Source organism: Tachyglossus aculeatus, chromosome 10, assembly GCF_015852505.1.
Source record: "Tachyglossus aculeatus isolate mTacAcu1 chromosome 10, mTacAcu1.pri, whole genome shotgun sequence".
NCBI classification, from domain to species: Eukaryota; Metazoa; Chordata; class Mammalia; order Monotremata; family Tachyglossidae; genus Tachyglossus; species Tachyglossus aculeatus.
This window is the reverse complement of record NC_052075.1, coordinates 4,210,829-4,223,334: the sequence shown is the minus strand read 5'-3', so window position 1 is coordinate 4,223,334 and position 12,506 is coordinate 4,210,829. Positions and strand designations below refer to the sequence as shown.

Here is a 12,506-nt window from a genome sequence, read left to right as displayed (position 1 = left end):
CACTTCACTTCTCTGGGCCTCAGTGACCTCATCTGTAAAATGGGGACTGAGATTGAGAGCCCCACATGTGACAGGGACTATGTCCAACTTGATTTGCTTGAATCCATCCCTTTCATTCATTCAATCGTATTTATTGAGCACTTACTGTGCGCAGAGCACTGTACTAAGCGCTTGGGAAGTACAAGTTGGCAACATATAGAGATGGTCCCTACCCAACAGCGGGCTCACAGTCTAGAAGGGGGAGACAGACAACAAAACAAAACGTATTAACAAAATAAAACAGAATAAATATGTACAAGTAAAATAAATAGAGTAATAAATATGTACAAACATATATACAGGTGCTGTGGGGAGGGGAAGGAGGTAAGGCTCAATAAATATGATTGAATGAATGAATGAATGTTCTAAGTGTTGGGGTAGATACAAGCTGATCAGGTTGTACAGTCTTAATCCCCATTTTACAGATGAGGGAACCGAGGCACAGAGAAGCCAAGTGACCGACCCAAGGTCACCCGGCAGACGAGTGGCAGTGAAAAGGACTTCCGGGCCCAGGCTGTATCCACTAGACCACGCTGCTTTTTCACCAACGTTTTAGCCTTCGCTTACACAGCAATGGAAGGAACTGATTTTCAAGTGCATATTAAGTTGGGTTGCAGAGGGAGGGTGGGTGCAGCATGGTGGCATTAACATGGGCTAAGCAGTGTGAACCCGCCAGGTGCCCCCTCGTCTTTCGATGACGTTTTTTACAGCTAGAATCTCACAAGGCACTTACCTGACAAAACACAGGGGTATGGACACGGGAGAAGAGTCGCACAAGCTCCTCGGAGTCAGCAAAGTCACTGGGGAGCTTATCGACACAGAGGCACTTCGAATGAATGAGATCGGGATCCAGCTGGTTAATATCCATCCATTGTGCAAAGAGACTGCCCGCCCTCAATTCTTTCCCCATGAGTTCCACTCTGGCCTTGGCCGCCGAGTCCTTTTTCATATATTCCACAAAGCCGTAGCCTTTGGACTGACCAGTCACTTCGCTGTAGACCAAAAAACATCTCTCGATGTTCCCATAGGCACGAAGGAGCTCTTCGAACTCCTGGAAGGTGAGGGAGGTGGGCAGGTTGGTGACGCAGAGCAGGGCATCTGTGGGTTGGAACTGGACCACGATGTCTTTGCCCCGCAGAGTATGTTGGTGGAACGTCTGAATTGCACTTTGGGCTTGTTCGCCGTTCAGTAAGGTAACAAATGCTGAAAGAGAGCAGAGCGAGTCACGCGGGCAAATGGCAGCTTGGCCCAGTGGCAAGAGCCCAGGCTTGGGAGTCAGAAGTCATGGGTTCTAATCCCGGCTCCGCCACCTATCAGCTGTGTGACTTTGGGCAAGTCACTTCACTTCTTTGTGCCTCAGTTACCTCATCTGGAAAATGGGGATTAAGACTGTGAGCCCCCCGTGGGACATGATCTCCTTGCGTATAGTAAGCGCTTAATAAATGCCACCATTATTATTATTATTATTATGTGGGACAACCTGATTACCTTGGATCTCCCCCAGCGCTTAGAACAGTGTTTGGCATATAGTAAGCACTTAATACCATCATTATTATGACTCTCTATAAATTATAAGTACAAATTTATATACTCTCTATAAATTATATATCTATTATATGTACATATATATATAAAACATTATTATTATTATTGCTAAGTGCTGTCGAGTCATTTCTGATTCATAGCAACTCTATGGATACACTTTCTCCAGAACATCCTGTCCTCTGCCATAACCTGCAACCTTTCTAACAGTTCTTCCGTTGTCGTCGTTCTGGTCTCTATCCAGACTGTGACCTTTTAGACTGTGAGCCCACTGTTGGGCAGGGACTGTGTCTATATGTTGCCAATTTGTACTTCCCAAGTGCTTAGTACAGTGCTCTGCACATAGTAAGCGCTCAATAAATACGATTGATGATGATGATGATGATGGTCTGCCTCTTCCATGTTTTCCCCGGACTTTTCCTAGCATTAGTGTCTTCTCCAGAGACTCAGTCCTCCTGATTATGTGTCCAAAATATGTTAACCTAAGTTGAGTCATTTGGCCTTCCAAAGACCTCTTCGGTTTAATTTGCTCTAAAATCCATTTATTTGTCTTTCGGGCAGTCCATGGTTTTCATGAAAGCCTTCTCCAACACCACATTTCGGAGGAATCGATGTCCTTTCTATTCGGCTTTTTTCACTGTTCAGCTTTCGGATCCATACATTGTCACTGGAAACTTTTAGCTATATATAGTAGATGTGTATATATAATTTATAGAATATACAAATTAAAATGAACAAAAGGTCTCTGGGTGGTTGTGAATGCATAAGAGTCGAGGTGGCAGTTGAGGTAGCGTATATACAGTATGTATGTACTAGAGGGAGAGTGTACATAAACTGAAGTGTACAAAAGTTCTCTGGGTGGTTGTGACTGCAGAAAAGTTGGGGTGGCAGTGGGAGGCTATGACCTAGGAAGAAGAAAAGTAAATCAGGGAAGGCCTCCTGGAGGAGGGTGATTTTTGAAAATGGGGAGAGCTGTGGTCTGGCGGATTTGAAGAAGGAAATTCCAGGCAGGAGGATGGGGGTGAGCAAGAGCTTGGAGGCAGGAGAGAACGGCAGGGAGGTGATTAGCTTGGGAAGAATCAAGGAGGCGAGCTCAGGTATAATGGGAGAAGGGAGCTAAGGAGTAAGAAGGAAAAGGCAGAGGGACTGCCTTTAAAGCCAAATTGGATTTACATTGGACAAAATGGCATTTTGATTGCTTAAAGACACCGCAAGATTTTTTTTTCCTGATTTAAAATGCTTCCCAGAGTCACGGAAACCTCTTCTCCACTGCCTGAAATCAGTTTAAATCCCAGAAAATGAGTAGCTCCCAGTAAGAAGGATGAGCATTACATATCCAAGAGATTAAACAAAATCTCTTGCTTCCTCTCCACTTAAGCAGGCTCTTTAACTGCCCCCGGGGCAGAAAAAGAGGGCCTTTTGTCCTCAGCTTCTAAAATTTGTCTCCATTTTCATCTTTATTAGGTCAGAACCTACCACAGAGTATGCATCTTTTTAGTGTTTAGAACGATCAGCTCAGGCATTATATAAAAATGGATTAGTCAACGGTGTCCTGGCATTTACTGCTTGAAATAGACTGTCACTCCAGTTGCCTTCTAGAAGCTTACAATCTCAACCACAATCCATAATTTCAAAAGGAGCAGCAACTGGCAAAAAAACCCCTCCTTTTAATCCATATTTCAGGGCTAAAACTCAATTTCTTCCTATCTTCACAGTAGACTATAAAGGCTTATTTGAAAGGCCTGGCAGGGGTTTAGGCAACACAGTTATCTTAAAATCACATTTCCTCCAGGAAGCCTTCTTTAACCTCTTCCCCCACTCCCACCCCCAGCCCTAGTCTCACCTTCCCTTCAGCATCCCCTGTGAACTTGCATCTGACCCCTTAAGCACTTTGAGATTCACCCCACCCCAGCCCCATGACACCCTGATATTTTTCTGCTTCCTCTCTCGGCCATTTATTTTAATGTCTCTCCCACACCAGACTGTGAGCTCCTTGAAGGCCAGGACCGTGCCTAGCAAATCTTCTACTGTATTGTACTTTCCCAAGAAAATAGTACAGTGCTTGACTTACAATAATCAATCATTTGCATTTATTGAGCACTTATTTGTGTGCAGGGTACTGTACTAAGCCCTTGGGATAGCACACACAATATAACAGACACATTCCCTGCCCACAATGATCTTACAGTCTAGAGGGGGAGACAGACGTTAATATAAATAAATTATGGCTATGAACATAAACGATGGGGGGCTGGAGGTGCTGAATAAATGGAGGGAATCAGGGTGGCACAGAAGGGATTGGGGAAAAGAGGAAATGAGGATTTAGGAACGGCCTCAGTAAGCAATCAATAAATACCATGGATTGATTGATTTCCCAGCAGAAACAGGAGATGGCGGATCTGATTATTGTGTGTCTTTTTAAGTACCCCCGGAGCCTTTTTTTTTCCCAGTGGCATTTGTTAAGCACTTACTATGTGCTAGGCACTGTTCTAAGCACTGGAGTATACAAGATAATCAGGTTGACAGGACTCCCAATCTTAATCCCCATTTTACAGGTAAGGTAACTGGGGAATGGAGAAGTGCAGTGACTTGCCCCAGGTCACTCAGCGGAGAAGCACTTAATACAGAGCAAAGTTTCTATACGCAGCGGTCCCTTGGTACTTAGAGATGAGGCACTCGTTGGTGAAATTCACCCGAAGGTGTGTGTGACACTGAAAAGGCCACAGCGCAAAGCCTGTGGTCTTGGCGGTTCCGAGCGATGCAGAGGCTCTGTCACGTGGTAGTTTCGGCTGCTGTTTCTGCTTTCGCCCGTCTCCCAAACCTTATGGAGCTTGTGCTCAGAGTTGCTCCTTTCCTGACTGCAGGAGGCCACTGCTGCTGGAGCTCTGGCAGAAGCAGTGTGGCCTAGTGGATAGACCTGTGGGTTAGAAGGACCTCCCTTCTAATCCTGCCTCTCTGCCACTTATCTGCTGCGTAACCTCGGGCAAGTCACTTCACTTCTCTATTCCTCAGTTGCCTCACCCGTAAAATGGGGGTTAAGACCGTGAGCCCTGTGTGGGACAGGGGCTGCATCCACCCCAGCGTTTACAACAGTGCCTGGCACAAAGTAAGCCCTTAACAAATACCACACTTACTATCACTATTTCTTGTAAATAAAAGAGTCCTTCTTCGCTTTCCCTAGCTAATAGCTCCGTCTCGGTGACAAGCCAAAGAGCGAATCTAGGACTAAGTTAGCCACCAGAAGGGGATTCCTTGTAACGCTTGGTTTGGCACAACAGGGGTTGGATGGGTTTCTTAATATTATCCCAAATAACTGGACAACCAACTAAACTACACGTGCTATATCAGACAAGGTAGGAAACATTTCTTCCCAACGATATGGTAAAAACAATCTGCCTCAGGGAGGAGAGCTGTCACATCCTCAGACGATGAACTGAAAGGAATTTTGCTCTGAGATGCAAAGGACTCCTCCAAAGATCCTGCAATCGAGTGGGTACTTTTCATTGCACTCTGATCTGTGCTTCTCCCAGGGACGAAGCGTTACCGGATGAGCCCTCTGCTGCCACTCGCCCCGAAACTTACCTCCCCCATCGCTCCTATTTCACTAGGATCCTTTCCTGAAATTCAACTCCAGGGAGCTCTGGTTGCAAGATTCCAGTTTACACCTGTAAACGTCTTTTATCCCCCTACCCTCCCGGGCATCTGTTCTTGCTAAGGCGGAGCTCGGGGCCTGAAGGGTAAGGGAACACCGCTCGGCGGCAGAAAGGTGAACGTTTTCTTTTATTCAATCTTTTATAACCGGGAGCTCCAATTTTCTAAAGAGGTTTCATAAATAACACATCAACCTATGACGAAGGATTGTGGCGACGGATGAGCCCCCGGAGCGGCTGGGCTGCAGCGAAGGTTGGCGTCCTGCCCTGTTGGGCCCTGGCCAGACTGCCTCCATTTCCCTGCCTCAGAGGGAAACTAAGGCCCAGCCTAATCTCAGATGGCTTTGCACTCCCCCCCTCTGACAATTACTCTCCTTGCCTTCAAAGCCTTATCGTAGGCCATCTCCTCCAAGAAGCCTTCCCTAAGCCCCTCTTTCCTCTCCTCCCACTCCTTTCTGCATCGCCCTTTATTCTTTCCCCTCCCAGCCCCCACAGCATTTATGTCCAAATCTGTAACATTTAAATTAATGTCTGTCTCCCCCACAACACCCCTAGACTGTAAGCTCGTTGTAGGCAGGGAATATGTCTGTCTATTGTTGGACTGTACTCTCCCAAGCGCTTAATGCAGTGCTCTGCACATAGTAAGTGCTCAATAAAACTGATTGAATGAAAGAGTGTATGAGCCCTATACTAAGCGCTTGGGAGAGTACAATACAACATTAAGCAGACACGTTCCTTGTCCACAACAAGCTTACAGTCTGAAGACAAAAAGCTTACAGTATAAAGGCGAGCCTACAGTCTAAAGGGCAGCAGGACGTGGATGAGGAAGACGGGCAGAGGTCAGCGGGGGCCTGCTGCAGGGAGCGCTCCACCCACGGCCCAGAGATTTTATCCGTGAGCGCGCATGTTGCTCCACAAATACTGGTGTGGAACCAGGCCAAAGTTGGACTTACAGGGACTACTGCTTGGACTAACAACTTTCTGCAGATCACAGTGCACTGAGAATACTGTACAAAGAAGTGTAGCAGTGAAAAGGTAGATAGTTGCCGGAAGAAATCACCCAAAGATGAAATCTCAAGAAGAATAATACAACAGACCCTCTGGCTTTTACATCGATATTTTGGCAGACAAGTTACTTTTTTTTTCTCCCTGATATATTATTTTCCAATCCCCTCACTCCCTGGAAACAGCCCTCTCTTCTCATTACCTCTCTACTGCAAAGCGTTTCTTTACCAAAACACAAAAACAATGGAGCAGAGAAGCAGCACGGGTCTGGGAATCAGAGGACCTGACTTCTGATTCTGGCTCCGTCACCTGTCTGGCACTTAACTTCTCTGTGCCTCAGTTTCCTCAACTATAAAATGGGGATTCAATACCCGTTCTCCTTCCTACTTAGACTCTGAGCCCCATGTGGGACAGGGACTGGTACCAAGCTGGTTGTCTTGTCTCTTACCCAGAGCTTAGAACAGTGCTTGACACATAGTAAGTTCTAACAAATACCATAACAACAATAAGCAAAACAAAGAAAAATAGTGGATAGAGCACGGGCCTAGGCGTCGGAAGGACCTGGGTTCTAATACTGGCTCTGCCACGTCTGCTGTGTGACCTTGGGCAAATCATTTCACTTCTCAGGGCCTCAGTTACCTCACCTGTAAAATGGGGATTAAGACTGTGAACCCCATGTGGGACAGGGTCTGTGTCCAACCTGATGAACGTGTATCTATTCCAGTGCATACAAGAGTGCTTGGCACATAGTAAGTGATAAACAAAAACCATAATAACAACTATCATTATATGCAGTTCTGCAATAAAATATCCTTATAGTCTGTGTCATTCATTCATTCAATCGTATTTATTGAGCGCTTACTGTGTGCGGAGCACTGTACTAAGCACTTGACTAGATTGGGGCCAGGGAATTAGGGAATGCTTTTCCAACCAGTCCTCCTTGGGTCCGGGTCAACGCAAGTTGTCTTTAACGTGGGGTTTCAAAGAACGTAACCCTCGGGCTATTAAGTGCCTACTGGGAACCGAGGACTGATCTTAGTGCTTGGGAAAGTACGATAGCATTAAAAGACGAGATCCTTGAGGAGGCTAACCCAAAATGAGAGCTAGGTGGGGAGAAAGGAATGAAAGATGACTACATGGATGGTGTAAGTGCTTGAAATCTCAAATACGTGAATCGATATGTACAAAAGTGCCCTCCTTGGCTAGGCTGAGATGGTTGCTGGGAGGATCTGACTTGGGGAATCGGGGCAAGTCTTCCAGAGGAAGGAAGATGCCAAGAGGAATCTGAAGATGGGGGAGCCGTGGATTGGCAGATTTGAAGTGCAAGGGAGTTCCAGGAAGGTGCGAGCTAGGAGACACAAGAACGAGACATGGTGAGCTGGTTTAGCTTGAGAGAAGCGATGCGTGTGAACTGGGAGAGTACACCAGAATGACTGCAGACGGAGGTGGGGCGTTCCGGGAGAGATGTGTCCATGGCATCGCTATGGGTCGGACATGACTCGACAGCATAAGACAACAACAACTTTCCTCTTGTCATTGCCTTCACACATTCTGGCCTTTGAAACCAGGGTACGAAGAGCAGGTTCCTGCTACCATGGGGGTGTCCTCTGTCCGTTCTTCTGAATGGTTGTCAGTAGCCCTGATGGAGATGCTGGCCCGAGCCCAGCCCCCATGCGTGGAGGGCTTTACCTCTCTGGACTTTAGTGCTCCGCTGATGCCCAAACAATGACTGTCAGTCAATCTTCCAAAAAGCCCCACTTGTCCCCTTAGAGTAACTGTCTCAATCAATCGTATTTATTGAGCGCTTACTGTGTGCAGAGCACTGTACTAAGCGCTTGGGAAGTACAAGTTGGCAACATACAGAGACAATCCCTACCCAACAGTGGGCTCACAGTCTAAAAGTCTCCCCACCTGCTCATCCCTCCTTTCTGATTAGTACTCTGAAAGCACACGGCTCAAGTGCAGAATGATGTGGGCTTCAGTTCTGAACTGCTAATGAAGATTTTGTATCAATCTCTCAAGCGCTCCGCACATAGCAAGTGCTCCATAAATACCAATGATTGATGTCTTGAACGTTAAGTTTCAAGGATTAATCAGTCCAAGTAAAATTTACCTTGGATGTTTCAAGAACTCAAGCATCTCCGCCAAGAGGCCTTCCCCGACTAAGCCCCCGCTTTCCTCTTCTCCTACTCCCTTCTGCATCACTCTGATTTGCTCCCTTTGTTCTTCCCCGCTCCCAGCCCTACTGCACTTATGTATATATCTGTCATTTGTTTATTTGGGTTGATGTCTGTCTCCCCCCTTCTATACTGTAAGCTCGCTGTGGGCAGGGAATGAATGAGTCTGTTTATTGCTGTAGCATACTTTCCCAAGTACTTAGTATAGTGTTCTGCACACAGTAAGTGCTCGATAAATATGACTGAATGAATTAATAAATTTCAGGGAAAGGCTCTAGGGCAGCTATAACCAGAACTGGAAAGTAAGGAAGAACCGAACCATTCAGAGTGCAGGAATATTGAAAAGTCTTACCTGTTCTTTTGTTCCTGTCCACATAGCAGTACTTCAGTTCGTAGTCTTTTAACAACTCGTGAACCTCCTGGAAGAAACAAATTGACCAATGCTTTAGATACCCGAACTGTGGCTGGGCATCTTCAAGGGTTGCAGCGGAAATCTTTGGAGAACTAGAACGCTGCTCTACGGGAAACCATCAACATTCATTTTTCAAAAGAAACAGATGGCTCGGGCTCTCCGAGGATTCTGGTCCCGGATGGGAGACTCGTGTTCAGCCGCTAACTTCCTTCGCCACTGTGGCTGGCGGGTACCGGGCCCGCCCCCAGAGGCCCATTTCTGGGGCTTCCCAGCAGAAACTGTTCCAAGTCACTCGGCTCCTAGCTTCTCCCGCTGTGCCACCTGGAAAACGGTGCCAGGTAAGCTCCCGGAAGAGCCTACCTGAGCTAAGGACAACGGGCCACACTGTCATCTCGCCGGGGTGTCTTGGGGAGGGAAAGCTAAAAATGGGAGAGAACAGAAATAGAACGACAAGAGGAACCTGAAAGGATGGGCAGATTGAGACTGACAGAGCTAGAGGCCACATAGGACTGGGTGGAAGGGGATGTTTGCTCTCCCTCTGAGTCAATGTCAAGATGGAGGAGGTGAAAAGGAATTAAATACTGAAGGGAATATTCAATGCTTGGTTTTAGATAAGGAAGACAGTGAGAAGCAGTGTGGTCCGGTGGATAGAGCAGGGGCCAGGGAATCAGAAGGACCTCTGCCCATCCGCCAAGCTAGCTCTCATCCTCCCTTCAAGGCCCTGCTGAGAGCTCACCTCCTCCAGGAGGCCTTCCCAGACTGAGCCCCTTCCTTCCTCTCCCCCTCGTCCCCCTCTCCATCCCCCCCATCTTACCTCCTTCCCTTCCCCACAGCACCTGTATATATGTATATATGTTTGTACATATTTTTTTACTCTATTTATTTATTCTAATTGTACATATCTATTCTATTTATTTTATTTTGTTAGTATGTTTGGTTTTGTTCTCTGTCTCCCCCTTTTAGACTGTGAGCCCACTGTTGGGTAGGGACTGTCTCTATATGTTGCCAATTTGTACTTCCCAAGCGCTTAGTACAGTGCTCTGCACATAGCAAGCGCTCAATAAATACAATTGATGATGATGATGGGTTATAATCCCGGCTCCGCCACTTGTCTGCTGTGTGATCACCTCTGTGCCTCAATTCCCTTATCTGTAAAACGGGGATTAAGACTATGAGGCCCGTTCATTCATTCATTCAATCGTATTTATTGAGCGCTTACTGTGTGCAGAGCACTGTACTAAGCTCTTGGGAAGTTCAAGTTGGCAACATCCAGAGACTTCCCCTACCCAACAACGAGCTCACAGTTTAGAAGGGGGAGACAGACAACAAAACAAAACATGTGGACAGGTGTCAAGTCATCAGAACCAACAGACTTAAAGCTAACTGCACATCATTAACAAAATAAATGGAATAGTAAATATGTACAAGTAAAATAGAGTAATAAATCTGTACAAACATATATACAGGTGTTGTGGGGAGGGGAAGGAGGTAGGGCGGGGGGGGATGGGGATCTGGGCTGTGTCCAATCTGATCACTTTGTCTCTACCCCAGTGCTTAGTACAGTGCCTGACACATTGTAAGCGCTTAACAAATACCAGAAAAAAAAAATGAAGGCAACTCTGGCTTCCTCTCCAGCTCACCAACCACTTCCCTGCCCACTTTCAAAGCCTGCCTAAAGGACCCTTTCTCCAGAAATAACTTCAGCTTCCACAGTCATGATATCCCATCAACCACTGGAGTGCTTGTAGGTATATCTGTTCAATTATCCCATTTATTTATTCCTTTGTTTCTTATCCCCGCTTTGATCACTTGTTCTCGGTGACTTTATGTTTGTTCTTCCTGTACCTATACAACTGGTGTCTGACTCTGCTCAAATCAGATAAACCCATCTGATCCCACTAGCATTTATGGCTTATTTATATCCATCCTCAGCACTTTTATATGTTTATGCAATTGTACATTCAAATATTATCTTGATTACTTTATTTCTTAATATTCTTCTGTCTCCTCCAAAAGAATACAAGCTCCCTCTGAGCAGGAAAATTCACCGTGGGCAGGGAACGTGTCTACAGCTCTGACAAACTGTACTCTTTCAAGTGCTTAGTATGGTGCTCTGTTCACAGTAAGTGCTCGATAAATACGGTTGATTTATGGGAATATGTCACATGTAGGCTCTAGGCTGTACTCTCCTTGTGGACAAGGAACATGTCCACCAACTCTGTTGTTTTGAACTCTCCCAAGCATTTAGTACGGTGCTCTGCACACAGTAAGCGTTGCTGTATGATCATGGGTAAGTCGCTTCACTTCTCTGTGCTTCAGTTCCCTCATCTGTAAAATGGGGGTTAAACTGTGAGTCCCATGCGGGACGTGGATTGTGTCCAACCGGATTAGCTTGTATCTACCCTAGCACTTGATACAATGGCTGGCACACGGCGAGTGCTTAACAAATATTATGACAGTGTACAACCCAGCCTACATGTTTCACTCTTCTAAAGCTAACCTCCTCACTGTACTTCGATCCCTTCTGTCTCACCAACGACCTCTCGCCCACGTCCTTTCTCTGACCTGGAATGCCCACCCTCTCCAAATCCGACTATTTCTCACCCCCCTTCAAAGCTTTACTGAAGACACAACTTCCCCAAGAGACCTTCCCTATGTGCTCTTTTCTTTTTCTTCCATTCCCTTCTGCATCACGCTGACTTGCTCCCTTTAATCATCCTCCTACCCAGCTCCACAAGCACTTAGGTCCATATCTGTCATTTTCTTTATTTCGAGTAATATATCTCCCCCGGTAGACTGTACACTCATTGTGGGCAGGGAATGTGCCTGTTTTATTGTACTCTCAAGCACTTAGTGTCGTGCTCTGCACACCGTAAGTGTTCAATAAACATGACTGACATAAAAAAATGAAATAAATATCATGGCTTGATTGAGGAATCAGTTTTGTACTTCCCAACAGTGCAGTGTCTCCAGTGGGAGCTCCATAACTGTGGAGAGTGTTTGTGCCTTCAACTGCAAGGCTCTGAGACATTTGGAAATCAGTTCTCCGCAACGTACTGAGCATTCGGTCTCCCAAAGAATGATTTATTTAAATGAAAGTATTAGGTAATACGAGCCTGTCAATCGGTCAATCAATGGCATTTTTAACTGAGTGCTGACTGTGTGCAGAGCCCTGCGGTAAGCGCTTGGAAAACACAAGAAAACTTGTGGACATGATCCCTTCCCACAAGGAGCTTGGAGTCTAGAGGGGGCGACGGACATGACAGCTAGAGGAAATGGCCAATTGTTAGGATAAGTGCTGTGGAGTTGGGGTGACTATCAAGTGGTTAAGGGGTACACGGCCAATTGCCCAGGCAACGCAGAGGGGAAGGTTAAGTGCTGCCAATCAACTCTGGCAGTGATCAACTTCGTTATATCATGCCTATTTCTGACCTACTTGACAAGATATACAACCTCGGTTTTAGGACCGTCTTCGGTTTTGTTACATGATGGGTAAACTAAGCTGGCATGTGATAAGATTGAGGATGTTCCCATTCGGCTTGAACAAATAATCCACAAACTGCTCAGCTGCTAGAATCAGTCAAGGCAAATTATGCCATCGGAGGTGTGCGAGGAGGAGGAGGAAATGGTGTGAGCAGGAGCCCCTTACACCCAGCTGACTCAGAGGGTTGGGAGTTAATT

The 12,506-nt window shown here is 46.2% G+C and overlaps 1 protein-coding gene across 1 annotated transcript in view; it reads right to left on the bottom strand.

The window, feature by feature from the left end:
• RAVER2 (ribonucleoprotein, PTB binding 2) overlaps window positions 1-12,506 on the bottom strand; it is a 51,266-nt gene that overhangs the window by 29,737 nt on the left and 9,023 nt on the right. The window contains exons 2-3 of the mRNA XM_038752671.1: window positions 8,766-8,832; window positions 773-1,242 (exon numbers count right to left, since the gene is read on the bottom strand). Of these exons, the coding sequence (XP_038608599.1) occupies window positions 773-1,242; window positions 8,766-8,832 (537 nt within the window). The remainder of the gene's footprint in view (window positions 1-772; window positions 1,243-8,765; window positions 8,833-12,506) is intronic.